The sequence below is a fragment of the Nelumbo lutea genome, chromosome 2 (genome assembly GCF_056320005.1).
Source record: "Nelumbo lutea isolate HS-2025 chromosome 2, American lotus-T2T, whole genome shotgun sequence".
Lineage (NCBI taxonomy): Eukaryota > Viridiplantae > Streptophyta > Magnoliopsida > Proteales > Nelumbonaceae > Nelumbo > Nelumbo lutea.
Genome location: NC_142685.1, coordinates 57817950 through 57845759, shown reverse-complemented (window position 1 = coordinate 57845759; position 27810 = coordinate 57817950). Strand labels below are relative to the sequence as shown.

The 27810-nt window shown below is 39.1% G+C and overlaps 1 protein-coding gene across 5 annotated transcripts; it reads right to left on the bottom strand.

Moving 5' to 3' along the window:
• Positions 1-56: 56 nt before the first annotated feature.
• On the bottom strand, positions 57-24507 carry KTF1 (kow domain-containing transcription factor 1). Of its 5 annotated transcripts, none has more exons than XM_088969795.1 (20): positions 24163-24507; positions 10945-11195; positions 10701-10856; positions 10241-10396; positions 10079-10162; positions 8226-8293; positions 7808-8146; positions 7647-7698; positions 7405-7560; positions 7147-7293; positions 6967-7069; positions 6719-6877; positions 6584-6638; positions 6365-6420; positions 5972-6041; positions 4641-4677; positions 4457-4511; positions 3770-4009; positions 1835-3469; positions 57-1371 (listed from the first exon to the last, which is right to left on the bottom strand). In XM_088969795.1, exons 1-20 carry the CDS (start codon positions 24347-24349, stop codon positions 371-373), a joined length of 5007 nt encoding a protein of 1668 aa, XP_088825921.1. In that variant the 5' UTR covers positions 24350-24507; the 3' UTR covers positions 57-370. The 5 variants fall into 5 exon arrangements, with proteins under 5 accessions (XP_088825921.1, XP_088825923.1, XP_088825922.1 ...); XM_088969797.1 differs by having other exon boundaries at positions 5972-6032; XM_088969796.1 differs by having other exon boundaries at positions 6365-6417.
• Positions 24508-27810: the final 3303 nt, after the last annotated feature.

The window sequence follows — 27810 nt, the reverse complement described above, 5'->3', positions numbered from 1 at the left end:
TGCTCTTCATGGATTTTGTGATACAGAAATAGTAATAGATCCTGTTCATGTCAGTATTTTGCAATATACAAGTTCCTCGTCCTCCAAAACATCCATTGATACCGGTTGATATAGTGCAGTTTCTCTTTTCCCAAAAGGAAAAGGTAAAGTTCTTTTGTAGTTCTGCTTAGCTTCAGGTTTACACATCACATTGTAATAAGGCATAAAAAGGCCTGGAGTGGGGGCAGCCACCAAGTGCATACATATATGATATATCAAGCAGGAAAGATAAAAAGACGATAACCGTGTCTATGTACAACAAAGAGTAGAGGGGAGGAAACAAAAAATATTGACACAGTTCCAAGCAAAAAGGCCCTACAGCCTAGAACCATCATGATCCCCAACCAGAGGATTGCCCCCTGCTCCAACCACCTTCACCCTCGTTACCACATCCAGCTTTACCAGAAGATTGACCCTGATTATCCCTACTCCAACCAGAAAATTGACCATCTCTATTCCAACCAGAAAATTGACCCTGATTATCCCTATTCCAACCGGAAGATTGACCCTGATTATCCCTATTCCAACCGGAAGATTGACCCTGATTATCCCTATTCCAACCAGAAGATTGCCCACGACCAAAGGATCTACCTCTATGAAAATTATCTCTACCACCTCGATATCCACCCCTACTTCTTCCACCTGACACCCGACCCCAATTTTCATCTGAACCACCTTTTTCCATCCAGCTATCAGTTCCTTTGCCCCAGGAGTCTTCTTGATGGGTATTACTGGTATGCCCTTGGGATTCTAGAGCTCTTCTTCCACCAGACTCCCGACCCCAACCACCAGTCTGATTCCATCCTGCAGATGTTGAAGTGTTCCAATTTTCAGCTGAACCACCTTTTTCCTTCAAGCTATCAGCTCCTTTGCCCCATGAGTCTTCTTGATGGGTATTACTGGCATGCCCTTGGGATTCTAGATCTCTTCTTCCACCAGACTCCCGATCCCAACCACCAGTCTGATTCCATCCTGCAGATGTTGAAGTGTTCCAATTTTCAGCTGAACCACCTTTTCCCATCCAGCTATCAGCTCCTTTGCCCCAGGAGTCTTCTTGATGGGTATTACTGGTATGCCCTTGGGATTCAAAAGCTTTGCCCCAAGCTCCTCCGTTTTTAACCAGACATTTCCCTTTGTCCCAGGAGCCTCCACTCTTACCCCAACTCCCGGCTTTGATATCAACCCCCTTATCCTCAGTAGCACCACTATTCCACGAATTCTTGTCTCCACTATAGCCTACACTTTTATCCCAGCTGCCTGGGACTTGATCAGTACCTGCTTGGTTAGCAGTTTCTGCAACAGTGTTTTGCTCCCAAGTTTCACCACCTCCATCTGTGTATCACATACTGGCAAAATTAGTAAAAGAGAAATATTGCTGCATATATATTAAGAGCACTACAGAAATTTGTACATACAAGCACATGTCTGCAAACAAGCACATGAATATGCAAAATGCCAAATGCACACGGTGGAGCACATAGGATATTACACGCTGCATCCTTCACTAATCAAAGGCAGCAAGTACAAACCAAATTTTACCATTCATGGGGCATCGTGTCCCCAATAAAAATACTACATCCTATTTGATGATCTTAACTCAAACCAATTCCATCATTTTGGGAAGCAAGAATTTATGAGGATATAGTACAGAAAATAGATCATTAACAGTTGAAGTTTTAAGAAATGCCAAGAGAACCACTAGGCTTTATTTTGATAAATGCACTTGCATATGCATGATTGATTTAAAAGCCTCCAAATGGACACTAAAATATAGTAGTATAGAATTGCATTATACCTTTCTGTTGAGCACCTACTGTGGAGCAATATTTGTTTCCTAAGGTGTCATTGTTCCAACCAGCTGACAGGTTTCCAGAGAAAGCTTCATCAAGAGTCCTATGTTTCTGTTGACCATCTGTCTTCCAGCCAGAAGACTGACCCCGACCAGAGAAATTCCCTCTGTTAAAATTACCTCTGCCACCCTGGCGTTCTCCCCTTCCTCTCTGTCCACCTGATTCCAAACCCATTGCTCCACTTTTAAAAGTATCTTTGACATCACTCCAGTTGGCAGATTGACCTTCACCTTTGGTTTGGTTCCATGCATCATCTTTAATGGTTTCCCCAGAATGTTGAGTTGCATCGTTCCATTTTTCATTAAAACCAGAACACTTGCTTCTATTCCAGTTGGCAGATTGACCTTCACCTTTGGTTTGGTTCCATGCATCATCTTTAATGGTTTCCCCAGAATGTTGAATTACATTGTTCCATTTTTCATTAAAACCAGAACACTTGCTTCTATTCCAACCATCCAGTTGATCATTGTTCCAACCAGATGATTGGTTTCTAGAAGATGATCCATCACCTGTAAAACATTTGTCTTGATCACCTTTATTCCAACCAGAAAACTGCCCCCGACTAAAGGATCTTCCGCCATTAAAATGATCTCTAACTCCTCGACGCCCTCCCCTTCCTCTTCTGCCATATTCCTGACCCCTGTCAAAAGCATTTGCCTTGCCCAAGCTAAGATCTTGATCTTTTTTCTCCCATGCTTTATTATCTCCTGATCCCTTGTTCCAACCATATCTTTGATCAGCATTAACACGTCTAGAAATGTTCCAGCGGTCATTTAGCTCCCTTTTTCCACTAGCTTCATCCTCTGCATCAAACGCTTTGTCTTTACTCCAAGATGCTCCCTCATCACCAAAAGCCTTTGATCCTCCACAACTGTCTCCCTTGTCATTTTTACTCCAAATGGTCCAGTTGTTGCTCCCTTGATCTTGATTTTCTGATTCCTTGTTAGCATGACTACCAGCTGTACCCCAACCCCCAGTCTGATTCCTCCCTCCAGATGATGCAGTATTCCAACTATCTTTCTTCCCACCAATGGAACCATCTCTTACCGTCCAATTATCTGCAGCTTTACCCCACACATCTTCTTGATTTGCTCTATCAGTATGACCTTGAACTTGGGACTCCACTGCATTACCCCAGGCATCTGCATCTTTTCCAACTATACCCTTGCCTTTGTCCCAAGAATCTGGCTGGTTTTGCAATTCAACTTCACCTTTCCAACTAGGGTTCTCACTTCCATATCTACCTTTGTCCCGTGTATTTTCTGATGTTCTTAAATGACCTTTGTCATTCTTAGATACACTTTTGGCACTGTTCCAACAGCCTGTTGCATCATTTGCATGGTCTTCCTGACATCCAGAATTTAATTTTTCAGTGCCCCAACTGCATCCTTCATCTCTTAAGCTTCCAGCCAGACCTTCAATAGGACATTCTGTTTTATCCCAGTTATCAGTCCTACTGCTATCAAAGCCCTGTTTTGTTATAACTTTATCCCAGGATGAAGTCTGATCTCCACTAGAACCTGCTGCTTGATTACCAGTTGCTGCAATTGCTTTACTTCCCCAGGTGTCACCCCCTCCATCTGTGAATTATAAAAATGACGAAGTGAGCAAAAGATATAAAGAATATAAGAGCACAAACAAAGATACCCCCATTATAATTGGGAGAAAGCAGACCTTCCCATTGAAGGTCAGGTCAGGCAGCATCCTCCATCTTTTGCATGGTCGGGTTGTGACTTGTTGATAATTGGGTGGGATTGGAATTTTTCCTCTCTTGGGTGACTTCTAGTCACCTTTCTCGTATTTATTTTATTATTTTAATAAGTTTTATTTTATTACCAAAAAAGGCAGCATTCTCCATCTCTTGAACTGCCAAATCTTACCTTCACTGGGAGGCTCTACTTTCTCCCAACCATTGGTGTTGCTGCTACCAAAGCAATGTTTAGCTGTAGACCTGTCCCAAGAGTCTGTGTTTCTTCCCCGGTCTCCAGTACCCTGAGATGATCCTATATTCCACAATGAATTTTGATCACCATTAGAGCCTGCTGCTTTATCCCAGCAGTCCGAGATTTGATTACCAGTTGCTGAAATTGCTCTACTTCCCCAGGTGTCACCTTCTCCATCTGTATATTGTAAAAATAATTAAGTCAGATACAAAAACACAAAGAACACAAGAAGTAGCAAAGCACTCAAACTTTCAGCAACTAGAAGTGGAAAGGGAGTCAAAGCTGGTTATTTCTTGGACAAGATGTAGCAGTCGGCTAGCTAGGATTTACAAGCATGTGTTCAGGGAGATAGAAAGCCTCTCAAAGGATTTGAACATTACCTTTAATTGGATGAGGACTGCAAATTAGATGGCAGAACATAAAGAATTATTTTATGAAACCAGAATGAAAAGAAGTGGAGAACTAGCATAACAAACATTTGGTCTTTGTCATTATGTTCTCTTGTCTGTACTAGGATTGTCTAATGTTTCTCTAAAAATGCACTTGCATGCGTGTGAATTATTAGTACAAGTATACTACACGTGTAGATTCTAACAAACCAGAAGAACTAGCACCATGACATACCTTTTTTGGGATCACTATCGGTGGAGTCAAAAGGCCTTGCAAGAGGTGATACAATCTGAATTTTCAAGTACAGAGATCTGTTAGTATGAACAATTTATCTAACTAAATCAGATAAACCAAATACCATAAAATAAAATAAAAGATGAGAACATAAGCCTAATATATAGAAATTTGATTGACTAACTGAAAAAGCAGCAGAAGAGAAACCAGGCCAAGTGCTCCTGCAAACAGACAATACTGTATCAGATTGGGGCAATATAGGCAAGGTCTTTATCAATAGATGAACCAAAGTTAAGGAAGCAGTTAGATTTATGACTCAACAAAAAGATACCTAACAATTGAAGAAAGCAACCAAGAACTAACCATTTTAGTAGCATCAAAATACAAATTAGCAGACTAAACTACAAGACAATGGTATTTAATTTTAATTCACTGAAAAAAACTAAGATATAAGCAGTAGCATTTAGCAGAACAATTGGTTTCTAGCACCAAATTGAAGAAGCACCCAGAGGACTAGAAGATTAAGAACTAGATAATCAGTATAAAAATGTGTGCATTTACATGATTAAAGGTTTCTGAAAAACTACATTAGAAATGAAGTAATTACCATTATTTAACAAGATGTTTTCAAAATAAGAATTCATTTTTATCTTCCATACTATAGACTTCATCAACTCTCCGCACTCCGCTTCAAGGTCTTCCACTTACTCCCCACCCCACCCCAATTCCCATGAGAAATACAAGTTACATGTCACAAGAGCAAAAGGAAGCCAACCAACACCATGGATCGTATTACCACTATTAAACAAGAAAATTTACTAAAAAGAATTCATTTTTGCTCCTCCATATTCTTATATAGGTTCATCAACTCTCTTCTTCAAGGTCTCCCATTTAAAAGGCCCAAAGAATCTTACAGAAGGACCCTAGTTTTCATACAGGTAAGAGAATACTGGTACTCTTTAAAATTTCACCCATAGACAGTACCTTGACATGAGCTAAAATTGGGGAGCATGATATTGAGTTGGATACCAATGTGAACTCTAATAAGGCACAAGTAGATGAACTGAAAAGAATAATACCACATCTAGTAATGACATTTTGATTTCTTGATTGGACAAGGAGTAAAGGAGGTCAGCCAATGGTTTGACTGATACTTTGGCAAAGCACCCTTAGAGAAAATCTTTTGGGAAATGTATTGTAAACCTTGAAATAAAATATGGGGTCAACACTCATGCCGTGATTGGTTGACAAACTTTGTATTTTTTTAACTGTTGCTTCAATGAAAGTTACTTTTCCAATCAAAAATTAAAAAAAGAAAAAGACATTTTGAACTCTTGCTAAATAATCACAATATGGCAAAGAAAATGTTAAATACCAACCCTCTTCACTAATGTAAAAAACCTGTATTGAAGGTGAAAATATTGTTAAATGTAAACCAATATTTATTTGTATGATTTTAAGGCATGAATATATGGAGAATGAATAATTTAATATTTAATGTGGACATTTTTATACCTTTCAGATGATTTCTGCCCAGAATCCCATCCACTGCTTTCCATTGGTGCACCCATTCCTTCTGTAAAATCTTGAAAATACAGAGGAATCATGTCAGCGCACAACATTATGAAATACTACTTCAGTGTGAACAAAGAGCAAGGAAAATGAAATGAAAAAAAAAAGCAATATATACATGTCAGATTGGGGGTAATTGCATGCTACATGTAGTTGAGAATAATTTACAGAGAGAAAACTCACATAACAAATAATGAGAAATTTCTCAACTTTTACGAACAGATTTTTCATCATAGATCATCTAAGTAGGCAGTTTCTTCCTCTTTAGTGAAAAGTGTGTTTACCCTAAATTAACTGACAAGGCAGTTTCATCCTTCTAATGTACTATAATCATACCTCCTGAGAAACTATGACTCCCAAAATCACCAAATGGGTTCATGTCAGAATCCCTGCTTTGGCAAAGGCAAATAGGAAAATTTCAGAACTTCTAGAGATTGCTAAAAAAAGTGTCTATGCCTTGTCTCTATCCTCTGTTTCCAGGAATTATAAGCAAAACAAATGCATATCCTATTTTATGCTACTAAAAAGAATAAGCCATAAAAGGAAAAGACTTACGTAATAGAGCCTCCACAGCTCTTACCATGAACCTCGGTAAGATGTTCACTTTTAACTGCAGAAAAAATTAAGACCGAGAAGTTGTTAGAATGTAACCTACCACTTAACACTACAAAGTAACTGCAAACACCAAACCTGTAATGATTTTTAGCTGAGAATCAAGCTTCACTGTAACATCTGAATGATATATGGCTATGACACGGCACAGGTAACCTTTTAGAGGACCAACCCTGATTCTCAAGGCTTGCCCAACAGAGAATATTCCACCTCCATTGCCTTGGTGATTTCTGCTAACTACATTGAGGCTACCAAAATTAGTAAGGTACCAATCATATTTGTATCTGATAAATCTGAAAACATAGGTAGCAAACTCTCAAACATACAATCACAGCTATTATCTTTCGCCACCCATGGTCTTTTAGGTGACAGCGGAGATTTTGGAGATGGCATGGTCTCATCAAAACCAGGCGGACCTGATTCATCATCCTGTGCATTCAACAGAACATGAAAAAGTAAGATAATATCACTAACAAATAAATCATATCACTAAATTTAAGCCATACAATGTTCTCCTGAAGGGCTTCCTTAAAAGGCTTAATCCTTTTACACAATTGAGCTTTAACACAGAAAAAACCACTATTCTCCTTTTGATTTTTATCATAAACAAAGATGGTGCTTTGGTAGATTTGCCTAACAACCCCTCGTCTACCCTACAAGAGAGAAATAACAGCATTACAGGGGGTTAGCCCTTTATTACACAACCATTTCAGTAAATAATAGAAGAGATGTAAAAAACTCATCATCCAAAAATATAGTTACACCTGTAGTGGACCTTCTAAGACCTCGATAAAATCCCTGACAGATATTTTCATCATCTGCTTGTCCAAAGCAGAATACTTTTTATCAGTTGATCCAATTTTTATCTCATGCAGCTCCACAGTCACTATTTTTGACTCTCCGCAGTCATGTTTTAGGATCTAGATCACATAATGTCAAATGTAAACAGCAAATAAAGATATAATAAGGAATAAAGACAGCCTAAAAATAAAGTTAGTCTGACTACCTGAAAGGTTTCAGTCTCCTGCACATCTATTATAACACCATAATCGTTCTGACTGTATGGGAAGAGAACAGTAAAAACAAGACACCATGAATAACTCCTCTTATTACAAGAATGCCAGTTGGAGGTTGCAACAGAAGCAAGCAAAAAGAAGCCTGTCTTACCCAAAGAAAACAAGATCATGCAGTTGAAAACCACCCCCCTTTTTACTCCCTGATGTACCTACAGATCCTTTTGATGTTCCTTTACCACCCTTACCAGAACACTTTTTTCTCCGTTCACCATAAAGCCGTGAAAGCCACTCTGAATCATCAGTCATTTGGTTCTCAAAAGTCTTAAACTTCTGAAGTTCATCATCTGAAGGAAGCACTCCCCAGAAGCTTAATGAATCAAATGATACTCTTTTATAATAATAACCATTCTTCAGCATCAAACCATCAAGTATTTCATAAACCTCGCCTGTTTCACGATCACATCGGTAATGAATATGAGACCGGAAATCCCTGCATAATGTATATAGGAAAGTATAAGAACCATAGACACCATAAACTGTCCACTCAGAGACAATATTTAGCAATTTACTCAAGTTCACTAGAGCTGATCAATCTGGGTGCAGGAACAGCAGTCTGTCGGATAATTACTCCACCACCCTGAGAAAGAAGTTTACAAATTACACAGCCTGTATGTGATATAATATATTAAAATAAATTACATTTTTTATCAATAACAATAAAAAACAATTTAATTGATCAAAAAGGTAACTGAAACCAACAAATTGCCAGTTAGCATAGTCATAAGCCTTCTGCAAATCAATTTTGGACAGAATGCCTGGAACGCCATCTTAGTTCTGAAGTCCACACAGATATCAACAAATGAGACACCATCCAAAGCCTATCTACTTAAAACAAAGCTATTTGGCAAGGAAAAACAATATAAGCTAGCATGCTTTCAGACCTTTTGCAAACACCTTCACTATAACACCTTAAAGGCCTCATGCCAAACTTAAGGTCTGAAGTCCACAATAGCACCCTCCTTTGGAAAGTGGAATGAAAGGCAGAAAAGTTTCATTACCACTGAATTATATAAAAAATCTATCATTTTGATATTCCCCCACACTCATAAATTCATCATTATACACTTACAATCATCTCTTGTAGAAGGCTTACATAGAGCCGTTATGCTTGGTGCTATTGTAATATGACTCAAATTGATCCATCAAAACTTAGCTCCAAAAGCACTCTTTCCAAGTACAGCACCAAGCATAACTGGATTATAGCATCTGTTATATCCTACACATCCCCAAACAACTCTCTGCCCACTTTTATTTTTGGAGATGAATTATCCCTTCTTACATCACAGACCAATTTATGGAGGAAAAGAAAATTGTGTGTTTCTGCCCCTCCTTTCACCCATGGGGCTCTCTACTTTTGGCACCAGGAAATTTAGACCTAAATTGCCACACTTTTTAATCCTTACTTAGTTCATATAATTTCCACTAACTTAACAAATAAATTTACTTATCTCACCATAAGTTTTCATTATTAAAAAAACAAAGTTTCCGCAACAAAGTAAAGAGGATATACAAGCTAACGAAAACATAGACTTCACCATTGAGGCATACCAAGTACCAACCTACGTTGCCTTGTTACGATTAGAACATGGCTGGATAAGGTAGCTTTTGGAAGAAAAAGTTCTCCAGAGCTTAGATAGTTCACATGTTAATTCAGAAGAAATTAACAAATGGGAACCTATTCCAACAATCTTTTCACAAACAAACAAATAACAAGCAACAAATGAACCTTACAACCATGTAAGTTGATTATAATCATATGCACCCATAACTAAACGGGAGCCAGTGAGTCATATGCACCCATAACTAAAAAATAAATAACAAGCAACAAATGAACCTTACAACCATGTGAGTTGATTATAATCATATGCACCCATAACTAAACGGGAGCCAGTGAGTCATCAATACATCAATTCTGACTAGATAATCACACATGTTGATTTGAAAACAATGAGATACAGGAAGGTAATATGAAAAGTGAAGTTGATCTTTTCACGTGCATAAAGAATAGAAAATACCCGAGTTAAATATGGCCCAAAAATTCAGGATTAATTTAATTGATTGGTCAAGATCATCTAATCCGTGCCTTGCTTTAATAGTTGTGCCATCATCAAAAGCTCGAACCCTTAAAAATTAACAATAGATATACTTGAGTCACCTTGTGCATAGCACAAGTCTCTAGATGTTAAAGATGGCAGGATGTCTACTATAGCATGGAAAATAGCACAATATATTCTTCACACACATCTCCCCTAGTTGATTCACAATGCAATATAGCATGACTATTAGGAGTATTTTACTTCTAGCTCTTTTGTAATAGCTACAATAAACAAAAAGGACTTTCTAAGAAAAACAGAGTTATTACAAGTTTCTTGGCAATAGCTTGCAGATCAATTCTCGGAATCAGCTTTATCATTGCTCTTTTGCGTTTGTCATTGACAGAAACAACCTATACAAAGTTCACATAGACAAGAATTAAATATAGTTTGAAACCAGTTAGTTCACAACTTAAAAATGAACTTTATACCTGTGCTAGGTCACCTTTGTATTTCCCAGATTTCAAGCGGGCCCACATACCCCGCAAAACTTTTAATTTGTTTCGAGCCGAAAGCAAATGAGAAAGTTCATTTTTCGGGACAAGTATCATTCTAGTAGAATAAATACTACAAAGCCCTCTGCAAGCCTAAAAAGGAACACACATTATGCCCAAATCAGTCCTTTAAATTTTGAAAAACATTCATAGACTAATAATGGATTTTATAAAAAAATATAATAATAATAATAATAATAATAAAGAATAGCAAAATACATTAACAGGCATTTTACAAAATATGATAACATAACTTTAACCTTTCCAATAACAGATAAAAGAAGATACAATATAATAATAATAATAATAAATGATAGCAAAATACATTAACAGGTATTTTACAAAATATGATAACTAACATAACTTTAACTTTCAGATAACAGATAAACGAAGATACCTCAGTGACATCACATTCTTTATAAGCTTCAATATAAATAAAACCCTTTATGTTATCAAGGGCGAATGCAGAACTTATCTGCAGTTTAGTTCCAAGATTTTGCAAGTCAGCATACTTCTGCATGAGGCAGAAGGTTGAATATCGCTCACGCCCAACCTACAACCAGCCACAGGTGCTCAATAAGACACTTAAAAAAAATGCAACCATGCCAATAAGTGGTAAAAAATCTAAAGGGAAAACGCACCGTGCATTTGACCTTCCATATGGTTGGATCATTAATAGAAGGCATTTGGTCAATTTTATAATCAGATCTTTTAGCCTCATAATCATCTTCTTTGTGTGCAACATAGTGTGAGCCAGGCCCATAGCGCTCTTCCAGATATCTTTCAAGCTCTACATCACTCAGCTCCTCTTCTTTCGGCAAGAAAGGAAGGTGATGCGCTTTTCCCTGTTCATTCTTGTCTTTTATTTCCGCATCAATCTCATCCATGAAATCTGTTGACAATCAAGAAAAATAAAAAACAGCAGCAAACTCATTATCATTTCACTAACAAAAAAACAACTAAAATGTTGTGAAACTTATTTATTGGTTTTCTGTTAGTATGCTGTCAACCTAGGTGCTGTCAGCTAGTTTTTCTTTTCTTTCTTGTTATTTGTTTATTGTTAGGATTTGCCGCCAGGGGCATTATTGTAACTTCTGATCTTATTTTTAAGTGAATATAACTAACAAGCTGGTAGCCACCAGCCCTTAACTTTGACTCTCTCTCTCTCTCTCTCTCTCTCTCTCTCTCTCTCTCTCTCTCTCTCTCTCTCTCTCTCTCTCTCTCTCATTCTCTTGTCCTCTTCATTCTCTTCTCCTCTCTCTTCTCTCTCTCTCAGGAAAGAACACATGGTAACAGAGCTATAATTCTGGGCTCAAAAAATTTTTTTTTCATCTGAATCTCAGTCCTTTTTTTTCTCTTGATCTCTTGGACATGAAAGACCAAGAATTCTAATCGGACTGGTCAGAGTTCTTGTGGCTGTTGTTCTTTGGGTTCTTCCTTGGTCGTAACACCAAGGAAACCCTAATAGAAGAGGGGCGGTGCTGGAATGACTCTCCTCTCTTAGTTCGATGCTGTGAAATTTTTTTCTGGGTTTGCAACTTCGTACAGGTGCTGGACAGGGGTATGTGTCCCCTTTTTTCTCTGTGGTCTATGCTGTGAAAGGCTGTGAAGGCCTTGGTTTTGAGGTTTACACCTTCGTACAGGCACTGGAGAGGGGTATGTGTTATTTTTAATCATGTGCTGTGTCGAACTGTTAGTAGGCTTTTTTAAATGACTGCTTGTGGCCGAACTATTGCTATTAGTAGACTGTTTTCAGTAGCCTGTTAGTAGACTAGTCGCTGGACTGATTACTGAAGGACCGAACTATTGCTGGACTGATTTCAGCACTATCTTTCTCATTCCGGAAGTGAAAATTCTTGGAAGTTTAACATTTTGTTTGTGAGGGATCTGGTCTGGTATATTTGTGACCCTTTTTTCTCAATGGCAAACTATGATTCAACATCATCTGGAGCTACACCAACTAATAGTACAGCTGGTATGGGGGGTGAAAGCATGATGTTTCCCATGCCAATTATCCCTTTAAATGGCCTGAATTACCTGGAATGGGCTAAAAGTGTGAAACTTGATAACAAGTGGAAAAGCTGGTTACATAAATGGCAGAGTGAAAGAAACCAAGTGTGAGATAGCTGAACATGATAGGTGGGACCAAGAAAACAGTATGGTAATGTCTTGGCTCCTTGCAGCCATGGAACCCGATGTGAAGAACTTTATATAGGCAGACACCGCTAGTGAGATTAGGGAACAGGCCAAAACCACCTATTATGAGCTTAAGGCATTATGCCAAGATTTACCAGTTGCAAGCATAGTTTTCAAGGCGCCAAGGTGAGGCTAGGCGACTTGGGGGCACCTAGGCAATGGATTTTTTATGTTAAAAACATAGATCCTAGGGTAGTTCCCTAGGTACCATAACCATATTTCTTTAATAACTATTCATGATTTTCATAAGAGTAGTAGTAGTAGTAGTAGTAGTAGTAGTAGTAGAAGAAGAAGAAGAAGAATATATGGAAGAGAAAAATGTGTTGATTAGATAAAATCTTTAGTTCTTCCTTACTTATTGGTTCAGGTTTTTAAGTCTTTGAGGATTCAATACAGCATTTAGCAATGTTTGTGTTGATTAAACCATAATAAATAAGAAAATAATAAAAAGAAATTAGTATATAAACACACAAAATGATTATTTTAGTTTAATAATGTCTATTTTATAATTAAAATCTCAAAAAAGAAAGAATAAAAAAGTTTTTTATAGTAGGAAGTAGAAAACTATTAGGCGATTAGGCGAGGCAAGCCTAAAAGGGCACCTTGTCGCCTAGGCGTCGCCTTGACAACTATGGTTGCAAGCTGAATCCTCAACCTGTAAACAGGGAAATCGGAGTTTGTCTACCTATTATTCAGCCCTGACTTCCGTATGGAAAGAATTGGATCACTATCAAGCTATAGAGTGGAAACATGATGATGATGCTAAGTCCTATAAGAAGTTGGTTTCTCAACAGTGAGTATTTGCTTTCTGGTTGGGACTGAACCCTGCTCATGAACCCTTGAGAGTTCGGATCTTAGGAAGCAAAGAGTTGCCTTTAGTTCAAGAGGTATATGCCCTTGTTCAATCTGAAGAAAGTAGGGGGAGTATGATGGTTACAACCGAGGAGGAGCAACAGGTAGCATTGGCTACAATAGGTAATAACAATATGGGGAAGAAAAACGACTCCAAGAAGGCTGATGATAAAGACAAGTTGTTTTGTACCCACTGTCGGCGCTTGCGACATACACGTGACACATATTGGGAAATTAACGGAAAGCCGAAGTGGGCAGTGAAGGACGCATCCTAACAAGAGCAATCCATTGGCTGAAAACCGTGGATATTTTTTATGACTTTTCCCTTGATGACTTGTGGAGGAATTGGCTAGTAATAGCTAGCACTTCAACAAAGAACAGAACTCTATTAGAATGGGTTCCGCCTTTGGAAGGTGTCATCAAGCTAAACTTTGATGGAAGCAACCAAGGCAACTCGGGTCTTCAAGTATAGGGGGTATCCTGAGAAATAAGGACAGCAACATAATTTCTTTATTCTCAGGATCAGTGGGAGTGGAGGACTCCATAAGGGCAAAAATCCTTGGTGCAGTACAAGGAATTCAGATCGCTAACTAGCTTGGGGTGGAGCATCTCCTAGTTGAAGGGGACTCTTAGGTGGTAACAAGGTGGCTTTTAAACCCGAATACTACCATTTGGGGCTACAAAGATCTCATCAAAAAAGTAAAGCGGTTAACCAGCAATATGAGAGTTGAGGTAAAATGGGTTAATAGGTCTGCTAATTTTATGGTTAATGCTTTAGCCAAACAGGGGGTTTCTAGGGAAGAGCTTTTTTGTGCTTCTTTGTAAGTTGTTATTAATCTGGAAATCTATACTTAACTAGCCAAGAGAGGTTGCAACTTGTGCCTTTCCTGAAGACCTTGTACTACTGTCTATTACTGATTAATAAAATCATTTCAATTATCAAAAAAAAAAACCAAGAACATGGTAAAGTGCAAGGTCAGAAGAAGCCGAATACAACACATTTGGCAACCCATGTGATGTAGTGGGGTTGGAACAAACTAATACAAGACAGAAGGAGAGAGGAAGAGAGAGTAGAAAGGGTAGAGAAAGAGAAGAAAGAGAAATCCAAAGGAATCACTCCAAGGGGCCCTAGAATCACTCTAGGGTTTGTAGGAACCACTCCATACAGCAAGAGAGCTCTTAAGAAATCTTCATTCATTCATTCATTCATTAGTTTCAATAGGAAGAGAATACATCTATTTATAGAGGGACTTGTGTGGCCCGGAACTTTGTTCACCATAATTACAAAAAGTGCCACTATTTGTCTTGTGCATCAAGAAACACAATAACTTTCTATCTACTAATGCAAATAAATTGAAAATTGAAAGACAAGCACTACTAAGCTATAGGAGCAAGATGCTATATCCCAACTCCACATTGGGCTGGTCAAAATGACGAAAATACCCATATTGTCCAAATATACAAAAAAAAACAAACAAATTTGAGAAAATTCCATATTTGATTCTTCATTACCAAGATACTCCGGTTGTTGGTACTACCTGATACCACTTTACTAGTTCTAACCCCAAGGAAAATATCATGAATTCCTTCAGAGATCACTTGGAGTCATATGCTAGGGCTTTGCAACAGATGGATAGTTCTGTTACTGGTACTCCTACTTCATTTGCATCTATATCAGGTAATGTGTCTTATGCATTCCATGTCACTACTACCACTGATTCCCCTTGCACCATTAACTTAGGGGCCTCTAACTACATGACCAGTAAGCCAAATTTGTTTCAGACTTATAACCTTTTGTCAAGAAGGGATTAAGTGAGGCTTGCTGCTTGCAGATGGATCATTCTCCTCCATTGCAAGCCAATGATCAATATCCCTTCCCCAAGGCCTTAACCTAAATAGTGTGTTGCATGTTCCCCAACATCCTATAAATTTGCTTTCAATCGGTAGCATCATAAACTCTTTAAACTATAGTGTAACCTTTTTTCTTGGTTCATGTGTTTTTCAGGATCTAACTTCTGCGATTTTCAATGTCAAACATGCCAATTGAGCAAACAATGTAGAACAACTTTTCATTCAAGTAATAAAAGATCTAGTTTTCGTTTTCATATTGTGTATTCTGATGTATGAGGGCCTACTACTATAATCTCTGAGGGCAGGCACAAGTACTTTATTACTTTGATCGATGATTTCTCCCACAATACATGGGTATTCCCGATGCAGTTTCAAAGATCGTGAAAGACTTCCAAAGGATGGTGTTTTATGCAGTTCCATGTTGAAATACAGATCTTTCAATCAAATAATGTCAAAGAATATTTCCATGGTGAGCTTAATGAGTTTTTCCTCCCATGGATCTATTCATAGGAGCTCATGCGCAAGAACACCGCAACAAAATGGTGTTGCCAAAAGAAAAAGCAAACACCTTGAGGTAGCTCGAGGGATGATGTTACACATGAATGTTCCAAAAAGGTTTTGGATGGATGCTATACTTGCAGTTGCTTATGTCATCAATCGCATGCCCTCCAAAGTGCTGAACTACATGGCCCCACCAGTTGTCGTTCCCTCAGCCCCCTTTATTTTCCATTCCCATGAGAGTCTTTAGTTGTCGTGCCTTTGCCCATGATTTGTCTCCGTCTCGGGGTAAGTTAGACCCTCGATCCATTCTTTGTATCTTTCTGGGGTATCCCTCCTCTCAAAAAAGGTATTGGTGCTTTGATCCCGTTAGTCAAAATTTGTTGTCTCTATGGATGTGTCCTTCTTTGAGTCTGAACCGATCTTCCCTGCTTCTCCTCAAGGGGAGAGTAGTGTGGAGGAGGAGAAGTAGGCCCAGGTCTGCCAAGTCTCTCTTCCTTCTATTCCGAACCCGGCACCCTTTCTGTCTTCCAACGTACACGATGTTGAGATCAGCAATGTGATAGAGATGTGGAGCTACCAAACACTGAGCATCCGACACCATCAGACTCCCATCAGGTAAGTCCAAACCCTACTACACATATTGGCACCCCTGCTCCTACTACGGATGACCTTAATATTCCTATTACTCAAACAAAGGGAGTCAGGTCATGCACTACCAAACACCCCATTACCCAATATGTCTCCTATGATCACATTCCCCCCCATACTGAGCCTTCCTATTTGCAATTGATTGCATCCCTGTACCCAAAAATGTTGCAAAAGCCTTAAAATACCCTAAATGGACAGATGCTATGAAGGAGGAGATTAATGCCCTCTGTAAAAATCAAATTTGGAAATTGGTAGATCTTCCAAGGGAGAAAGACCCAATGGGGTGTAAGTGAGTGTTTAGAGTTAAACACAAGGCAGACGGGATAGTTGAAAGGTATAAAACAAGATTAGTAGCCAAAGGGTACATTCAAGTGTACAGAGTTGACTATGATGAGATATTTGCTCTAGTAGCTAAGATGAACTCAATTCGAGTTCTTCTATCATTAGCTGCAAATTGTAACTTTTGTGAAAAAGTAATGAAATGTTGTTATTGATCAAAAAAAAAATCATTAGCTACAAATCTTGACTGGGAATTGCACCAACTAGACATTAAGAATGCCTTTTTAAATGGTGACCTAGAGGAGGAGGTGTACACGGTTCAACCCCCAGGATTCTCTGCCAAGGGAAGCGAAAATAAGGTGTGTAAACTAAGAAAGTCTCTCTATGGTTTGAAACAATCTTCCAGGGCTTGGTTCAGTAAGTTTCATATGGCAGTTCAACAAGTAGGGTTCAAGCAATGTCAATTCGATCACACACTCTTTGTGAAGAGATGTCAGGAACAGGTTGTTGTTTTGATAGTGTATGTGGATGATATCATCATTACAAGAAATTGGAGTTCAAAAATACAACAGTTGAAACAATTCCTTGCATCTAAATTTGAAGTGAAAGATCTAGGTCCTCTAAAGTATTTTCTTGGAATTGAAGTTGCCCGCTCAAAAAGGGGTATCTTCATTTCTCAAAGGAAATACACTATTGATCTGTTACAAGACACAGGCAAGTTAGGTGCAAGACCAACAGATACTCCTACGGATGTTGATCATTGGGTAAATGTGATGGTGAACCTCTGAAAGATGTAAAACAGTTCCAAAGGTTAGTGGGGAAGTTGATTTATTTGTCCATGACTTGTCCAGGCATTGCCTATTCAGTTGGGGTCATGAGCCAATTCATACACTCTCCTAAGAAACCTCATTTGAAGGCAACAAAGAGAGTGTCTACTATTTAGTAAGCATAATCATCTAAAGGTAGAAGTCTTTGTAGATGCTGACTGGGCAGATGTTGTGGATGACAGAAAGTCCACAAGTGGGTATTGCGCATTTGTGGGAGGAAACCTAGTGACCTAGAAAAGCAAAAAACAAAGTGTGGTAGCAAGGTCAAGTGCTGAAGCGGAGTATAAAGCTGTGGCACATGGGGTGGCTAAAGTTCTTTGGCTAAAAAATCTTCTAGGGGAGCTTGGAGCTGTTGTTCATAATCCTATGTCTCTTTACTGTAACAACAAGGCAGCCATTAACATCGCCAACAATCCTATTCTACATGAGAAGACCAAGCACATTGAAGTAGACAAACACTTCATAAGGGAAAAATTGGAAAAAAGGAAAATTTGCATCCCTTATGTCAACTCCAAGGAACAATTTGCTAATGTCCTCACAAAAGGACTTCCATACTCGCGGCACAATGAGTTGTGTGACAAGTTGGGCATGATAGACATATACAACCCAAATTGAGGGGGAGTGTTGTGAAACTTATTTATTGGTTCTCTATTAGTATGTTGTCAGCTAGTTTTTCTTTTCTTTCTTGTTATTTGTTTGATGTTAGGATTTGCCGCTAGGGGCATTATTGTAACTTTTGATCTTCTTATTTTAAATGAGTATAAATAACAAGCTGGTAGCCGCCAGCCCTTGACTTTGATTCTCAATCGAACCTCTCTCTCTCTCTCTTCTCTTCTCCTCTCTCTCTCTCTCTTCTCTTCTCTCTCTCTCAAGAAAGAACACATAAAGGAATTGAAATTACTTACGTTGAATGATACATCCAAGGTCTTTTTCATAATTCAAAAAATGTCATTATATTCATCCCATTAGTAATAAAAAGACTCTACCATCAAGAGAAGGCATACAATTATAGTCCTACCCTCTAAATAAATCATATGTTTACCATACAAAACAATGTTCCAGAAATTCTCAATACCACTCAATCATGAAGTAATCATCAAGTGAAAACAAGAATAAATCTGGGGGGCAAAGAAAGTGAAAAATGAAAAGACAAATAATCGTAATCCCAAGGTAGTTGCAAAGGTTATCGATATTAATTACATAAATGGAACACAAGAAGCATAACTCCACAAGTAATAATTGCATGTGACCAAAGCAATAAAATATTTCATAGACCTTTAACAGCAGAAACCACCACTCTAGTGTCAGAAAAAGGAATAATCACATGAAATTTTTGGCACATTGAGCTTCCACCAAACTTGATGAAACAAGTGTTTTTTTTCCAATTTATATCCACCATAACTCAATTTTAAAAGAAAAGAAAGCATCAATCAATTACTTCACAAGCCAAAGGACTATTTGTTGAGATGATAAGCCTACAGAGAAAGCATGCTCAATCCAGAAGAAAACATTTAACTCACACCATAGCACTAATTGAATTCTTTGGAAACACAACCACAAAAGGACAAGTTTCTTTTCTACTTTCCAACCTACAAATTTTAAGTAATCACATTACAAATTATGATGTGAGGGCCGTTATTTGGCATAATAGTAAAATGTCAGTCTAGCAAGCCTGGAAACACATGCTCGATCTAAGGGTAACCACTTTGTGCAAAAAAATGCCAATGATTAGGACCGTACCCAATCTAGCCTTCCCAAAACCCCAAATAGCTAGGATGAACATTGGGTAGTGACCTTTTAAATTACATATTCCAATCTCTTCTAACCCAAAGAAGACACAAACAGCACAAGTCAATAACACTCCTAAACCATTTATAGATAATTCCTATTATATTGCAAATTCACAGATGCAACTAGAAGTGTAGAACCATTATAGGCATGTTGCTTATAATGTTGTACTTGCCAATTTTAAAACTAAATGTAATCCATCTTAATCTGTCTTATAAAGTCAAATTTGTTAATGTATCAATTTCATTCATATAACTCTCCCTTGGGCTCTTTGAAAGGTGTTTCCAAGGTACTAACAGAGAATGCTAAAATAAAATTGATGAGCAAGGAAAATGGGCAAAAATCCTTTAGCCAAAACAACGCACATAACAATACTGATTAACTTTGTTTTCAAGAACCACTACCTCATAAACAATGCTCATAATCAACATGTGTGTACAAAATAACCATTAGGATGCTAGATTGTTTCTTGCAACTTCTATCCATGTCCGTTTTGGTCTGCACCTAGCTCTTTTAGCCCTTTCCACTTGTAACAAATCGCTTCTTCTAACTGGAGCTGTTGGTGGTCCATGCACATGACCAAACCATCTTAGTTTACTGTCTCTCATTTTATCACTTATTGGAGCTACTCCTAGGTTTCTACAGTTGGTTTCATTCCTGATCCTATCCATTCTAGTTTTTCCACTCATCCACCTTAGTATTCACATTTCTTCCACACTCACTTTCTGAGCATGTTGTTCCTGATTGCCCAACACTCTGCTCCATAGAACATAGCTGGCCTTCAACAGTTTTATAGAAGTTTCCTTGTAATCTTAGTGGTATTCTCCTATCACACAAAAGTCCAGATGCACCCCTCCATTTTTTCCCAACCTGCTCTAATTCTTTGGGTGACATCCTCCTCAATCTCTCCCTTCTTATGAATTATTGAACCAAGATACTGAAAATGGTCGCATTGAGCTGTCACCTGGTCTCCGATCCTAAGCATTCCCTGATATCTGAACATAATGTCCCAAAAATTGCATTCCCAGATATGCAAAGCTTAGTAAAGAATGATGCTTCATAATATCCTGTCCTTTTGTCCCCATTTGGTAATGCAACCAGTATAAAAGATGTAACAAGATGAACTGACTGAGAAAACCACATTGACTCAAAGAAAGAAAAATTAGTTCCATATTTTGAAAGAAAAAAAAACATTCAAAGAAGAGTCATTGATAAAGAATAACCACTCAAAAAGAAGCTGCACACATCAAAAGTGTGGAACGAGGATTCAAAGGGGATGTAGAGAGGTTTGGATGTATTGAAGGGAAAAGGGATTGAGGTTAAGAGAATCAAGTGAAAGAAAAAGAAATAAACAACAAAGAAAGATAGAAATGATAATTGAAGGACCTGACTTCTTATATTGCATAACAATTCAAATCTCACGATCATAAGATGAATCAAATTGCTCACTCATTTTTTATAGATAAGCAGCTAGAATAGTACATAGAGCTTACAAGAAAATACCCTTATGATCTATACAAATTTTAGTTCATACAAAATCACAAATCACATTAAAGACATCTAAAAAAGGACAACAAAAGATGTTTTTGCATTATAAATTTCCCTGCAACAAATTAATGCAAATCATTTAGTTGATAAGGATTTGCCCCTTAAAGAATTGCAATCACTAAGTTGAATTTGGGCGTCTTGGTGGGCCAATATTTGGAGTTTTGAACTATAGTATGCCACTGGCCAGCTTGCCCATGGAATACTGCAATCATTAAGTTGAAATTGGACTCAAAATGAGCCTCTTGGTGACCAGTATTTGGACTATAGTGGGATCATCTCCAGCTATCTCATAGAATAGGGCCAAAGGTTGTTCAATGCTTCAGCTCTTTTTGCTTTTTAACTTTTCTCTCTCCTTTCTTGAGTCAGCAACAAGAACAAATGGATTTACTGATTCAAAGACAAAAGAAAGGACAAATCCAACGCTCAAAAGCTATGGGATAAAGGAAAAGGTGGCCTCAAGACCAACACAACCCAACCACAATATGATCAACTCACTACTGTACAGTTGATAAAAAAAATACAAGAAAATTCCATTCCGTAATTGATTGCCACTACTAGTTGGTGCTTCAGCTCTAAGGAAGCCAAGTATCCTGGCCAAATACAAAATCACAAATAATTTGATATTTTGACCAATCTTATCCACCTATATTTCCCCATGTGCCAAGTTATCTTTGATGCCCCTAGATTCACATTAGGGTAAGAATCAAATTGAGCCTTGCTAGGCCAACTTGAATTTACACACAATATAAATCTACATTTGTACGAAAAAAAGACCATATACCTTATTTGCATATCAAATACATTAGGCATATGTTGCATATATGCTACTTATTTGTTATGTTTATACTACTTGCATGCTATTTATAAAATATAACATAAATATCATGAAATTAGTGAGCTTTCTGCTTACCTTTTGCTGTAGCTTCATGTGGATTCCTAGAGAGCTGAACCAAATTATTGATTCTTTAGATAAAACAAAGGTTTTGATACAATACAACCCATATTGGGTGTATCGTATCATATTTTTGGCTGCCTGTTACACCTGAATACAGGTGTTTCCGTGAATCCATTTTTATTAAATAATATATAAAATTATACTTAAAACTGAAATTTGAAAAAAAAATAAATAAAAAAATAAAAGACGCATCATTTAAAATACCAATACACCTCTGCCGATACACAGGTGTAACAATACTTTGAACCATGGCTAAAACAGGACCAGAGATTTTTTTCTATAGTGCAAATACTTTTCCTATCAATTCAGTAGCTTTTGGTCTTTTTGTAACAAAGACCTGCTTTTTTTACAACCTCCCATGTGCATCTCTCCTTTTTGAATTAAATGTCACTTCTATATTCTACTTTGTAATATATAACTCGTATATAAAGGTCCAGGATGCACTAAGCTCAGCCTAAACAACCCAAACCCCAACTTCAGACCTACATTTTGGCCCAGGCGAGCCAGGCCTAGCCCTATTTACTGTCTGGTAAGGCAGGCCAAGGTTATAAGTAAAACTCAGGCCATGTATGCCTCATCCTAGGACTAGGAGAGCCCAGCCAAAGGATCACCCCTACTTCCTTACACATTTCATCAGTCCTAGGTATTCTCAGGAAGGGGTTAGGATATGCCAAAAAATTTTCAATATGAAGGCCCGGTAGACAAGGCCAGCTTGCGGTGGATAAAAAGTTGATTGGCTGACTGCACACCCTTTCTTTCAGATGATATAAACATGGCAAGAAAGGGTATTTTAGGAGGGGAAGGGAGAGTCTGAGATATCGTAAACATTTCCATAAAATATTGGAGTTTCAAGTTCCAACTTCCAAGAGATATCGTATAGCTTGACACAGGCAGGAGGTGAACGAAATTCAATGCACAATGATTCCTACTGGTCACCCTTTCTTTCAGATGAAGGCCCAAGTAAACAAGGCCAGCTTGCAGTGGATAAAAAGTTGATTGGCTGACTGCACACCCTTTCTTTCAGATGATATAAACATGGCAAAAAAGGGTATTCTAGAAGGGGAAGGGAGAGTCTGAGATATCATAAACATTTCCATAAAATATTGGAGTTTCAAGTTCCAACTTCCAAGAGATATCGTATAGCTTGACACAGGCAGGAGGTGAACGAAATTCAATGCGCAATGATTCTTACTGGCCATGTAAAGAACAAGGAGTTAACAAGCTATGTACTATAATTTATAAATAGGTTCATAAGCTTCGAAGTGTGATTAAAATTTATGATTCTAAATTTCTAACATGCATGAAAAAGAAAAGGCACTTGAATCTGGAATCTCTTTTGCAAGTACAATAAGAAGGCCATTTTCAGGTAGGTCAAGAGAGCTAACATTTGGAGGTTTTCTTTTTGGTTGTTTGGGCCTAAGGTACTAAGGCAGTACCATAGTGTTTTTGTTATTGCATGCGTTTTAGCTGTAAGTTAGCTACATCAAGTCACCAATCTGTGTCTTAAGCAGTTAAAACCGCTTTTAATTCTTTGCTAACCTATTTAGTCGGGTTCTGTTCTCCCCGTTTTGGGCAACAACTTAAAAGTGCCAATGCCGTAACTGTGATTTGTGAGAAGAAGACATATAACAGCAACCCCTGAAACTGCATTAAGAACTGGTTCACTGTCCATAATACAATAAAAGATGTCCTTCCAATATCTTCATCCATAATTTTGTCCTCAAATTACTAAGTGATTTATGGCTTTCCCATATATATCAGTGAAATCCAAACCCTTGCTTCTTCCCTGGATACGATTTAAATATTGATAAGTATTTGTTTTCTTGCTCGAATTCAATTCCTAATGGAAATATAATCTACAAACCACCTGTGCATGGCCAATCAATGCTGAGTTGCTGACGATAACCAAAAGATCCTGAATTACTATGATTACGTACCATCCATTTAAATAAATCACATTATCTGAACCCATATATTAGAATTTAAAAAAAAAACGCTAATTAATGCACAAATATCGCATGCCTTCTAAAACGAGAACTCAAAAGATGTCGTCACAAGCAACAATCAAATACTTGCGTACTTTTTCCACACACCAAACCCGAAACTATTTCAACATTTAGACAAAAAACGTGTATGATCAAAACACAAAATGCAAGCCCACATAAGCATGCATGTACGAATAATGCTGATGCACATCCGCATTCCCATTTGTCCGCATAATAGTTCAGGTGCGAGGGCCTTTGATCTAGCCACGAAATAAGCCCTAAAAAGTGCTCTAAGCATATATTCACAAAACAATACAAAAATAGAAAATAACGATCGGAAAAGAAACCCTAGGCCTAGGGGCTGAAATGAATATAGCATAGACCCCAAAAACAAATTCCACGGAAATTAAAGCAAAAAGTGAAGTATACCATCGTCGTCAAGTTCATCATCTTCGCTGCTCTCCTCGACGTCTTTGTCGACAGCCGCATCGTCGTCGAAGAATTGGAGAACTCCGTGGTTTTTCCTTTTCTGGAGACTCGACTTATCTGTATTATCTTCACGCTTCCTCTTCGCTGATGAATCTTTCACCCATACTGCTTTCCCCTTTCCCACCATTTCACCGTCTTAGCGAGGAAAATGAACTGGAGAGAGAGAAGTTAATGGAGGTCTTGTGCATTTACGTTCCAGAAGAGCAAACAAGCCGAGCATAAACGGAGCAGACTCGGAGAGAGCGACGAAGAACTGAAGACGAAAGTGAGAGAAGCTGGACTGTTGGAGTGAAAGCTGTACTGCCTCCACTTTTATAGTTTTACAGTAAAATGATAATATTGTAAGACAATATTCGCTTTGTTCATCTCTGTTAGACGAAAAAATCCTCGTTTTTGCCTGGAACTGAGATGATTTTTGAGGGTAATTTTGACAATTCGTGGAATTGTGGGGAAAGCCGGGAAGGTGGAACGGTGCCTTCCTCTCTTTACTGTACTTTGCACTAGTGTATTGGAAGTTTAACGTGTTGGGAGTTGGGACAACGATGATGGGACATAAACGGGCTCACTCGATCTGCTACGCACATTTTTCCACGTCTCTACTCACACAGCATTACATATGCGCATTGGGAATATCTCGCTTGTCATTGAGAGAGATGTTCCCCAAACACGGTGTTGGTATTTTATAGGTAGGGATGCCGGATGTGTGAGCAGGTGAGACGGGATCTGCTACTCACAATTGGCGCCTCACATACACATCCACCGTGCATTGGGAACATCTCCCGTGAATAATAACTTAAAATTAAAGGAGATGCTCCCAATGCATGGTAGGATGTGCGTGTGAGGTATCTGCAGAGACCATCCTAGTGCATGCATCCTAGCACATAAGGCACTTCGGCAAGGTTATTTCTGGCTGACAATGAAGCAAGACGTAGTTCAATTACTTCGAAAATGCGACAGTTGTCAACGACACTCCAATCTCCATCACCAGTTTGCAGTCCCCCTAAAGCCAATCACCAGCCCATGGTCATTCGCACAATGGGGGATGAACATCCTCGGCCCCTTCCCCATTGCGGTTGCTCAGAAAAAATTCCTCCTAGTGGTAGTGAATTACTTCATCAAATGAGTGGAAGCCAAAGCTCTGGAACACATTACTGCACACAATGCCCGAAACTTTTTTCAGCAAAGTATTGTCTACCAATTCAGTATTCAGTGTATCCTCATCACAAACAACGGGACACAGATCACCGACCGAAAGTTCGAGGCCCTCTGCTCTGACCTGAAGATCGATTATCTGACCACTGCTGTACACCGACCCAATAGCAATGGGCAGACCAAGGTAACCAACTGAACCTTATTGCACGGCCTGAAGACTTGGTTAAACTAGGCCAAGGGGAGGTGGATCGAGGAACTACTGAGCATACTTTGGGCATACATAACTACTCTGCAGACAGCCACCGGAGAGACACTCTTCAGCTTGACCTACGGAGCCGAAGCTATGGTACCTATAGAGATTTGCTCTCCAACTCTCTAGATCGAGCTCTTCGATGAGGACCAGAACGACGAAGACCTCCGTGCAAAGTTAGACCTAATTGAGGAAGCCCGGGACCGAGCACATGTCAAGATGGTAGCACAACAGCAGAGAAATGGCGAAATACTACGACACCAAAGTCAGAAGACGCGAGCTCAAGATAGGTGACCTCGTCCTCTGCAAAGTTATAATGCTCGCACCCGGGGAAGGCAAACTCGAACCAAATTGGGAAGGGCCATATAGAGTCACCAAAGTTCTTAGTTCGGGCACCTACAAGCTCGAAGACCTTGATGGTCGACCAATATTGAGGAGTTGGAACACAGGAAACCTTCGAATATACTACCAATGATTCAATGATAATAAAGAGCACATTGTTCAAGAAAAGTGTTAATTTCCTAACACACTACATGCACGCACACATCACTGCACGAGCACCGCACTACATGACCAAGCTACAAAACTAAGCTACACGACTGCGCTACGCGACCATGCAACACATGTGCAGCTTGATACAACTCACTGACTCGGTTGGCCTCTGAATGGATCGAGCCCACAACGCATATCTCGGTAGCGTATTGCCGACCAACCTGACTCGACTGACCTCCAAATTGCTCGAGCCCACAACACATAGCTTGGCAACGCATTGCTGACTAACTTGACTCAACTGCCCATGGCCTAAGCCTAAAGCGGAAAAGAACGCCCTCGCCCATCAAGGCTTGAGGATAGTCAATCAAACTCCACTCACTTACTAAGTCTGTCAGATCTAATCAAGCAACGGCTAGCCCTCAAAGGGCCCCAAATGCTCTTGAGACCGAAAACTGAGCATCCCAAAGATGAGAGATAGGAATACACTACCACTACGCCAGTTGAAGGCCGAAGATATCGACCAAGGAAAGGCCGAGGAACTCCCCCCCACCCAAAAAAAAAAGAATGAGATAAAAAATTTTATGATTGCACACAAGTTTGGAACCAGAAAGTTTCATTAAGTTAAATAGCTAGTACAGTAGATGAAAGCTCGACATACCAAGCCATTACAGAAGCAACAAAAAAAAAGAGAAAAAGGAATCCATAGCAATTCAATCCGTGGAAGGGAGATTGGTGGCCTCATCACCTCCATCATCATCATTGCTGCCTCTGCCCTCCTCATCAACAAGTTCATCTGAGGCCAGGGGCGTTTGTCATCATAGGCCTCCCAAATCTACACAATACCGGCTAGCTCGAGATAGTGGCGCAATGCTCTCCGCTCGAAGACATTGAAACCAACCTCGTAGGAAGTTGAAGCATACTAATCCATGTCCTGCCAAAGCTCCACTGAGCTCTTGTAACACGCCACTACCTCCTCGGTAGCCTCTTGCTTCAGTTGTTCCCTCTCTGCCTTCAATTTGGTGATCTCGTCCTTCAAACCATGGACCAACTCTACTTGCTCGGCCACCTCCTTATCTAGTGCAGCGGATTGCTCCCCAGCCCCCTAAAGCTTGGCCAGTTGTGCCTTCAGCTGTAGGAACTCAGAATGCTCATTCTCGTACTATCGCCGCAACTCACAAAGGCGATCAACCACGGGAATGGCCGAGCATGCGTTCTATGGACACAAGAAGCATTGTTAGTACGAGGAAACATACTTAAAACAACAAATGCAAGTACAAACTCACCTGAGTCGCAGCCCGAATGAGTGAGCACTCTAAGGCGCTACTCCCATTCTCTTCGGTGGTGTAGGCCATCATCATCCCACGGAACAACTGCTTGGAAACACTGGGGTTCTCCAACCCGTCCCAACTGTGGACCATCCAGCATGACACATGAATATCGGAGCTACTGCTCCCCACCTAAACTCACGAGATGCCCTCTTGAAAGACCTCTGAGGAGCAACTACCTCGGGATGGATCTGTGGTGTCGCGCCAGCTCGGTTTTGCCTCTGGTGATTCTCCTTCATCTAACGTACAATTTCCTCTTCACTTGCCATTTCTACACCTGCACCGCGTAAGCACGACAATAAGTACAATATCAAAGAAGCAAATAAAGCAACAAAAAGGACAGACCAGCCACCCTCTGCATTAGCTCGC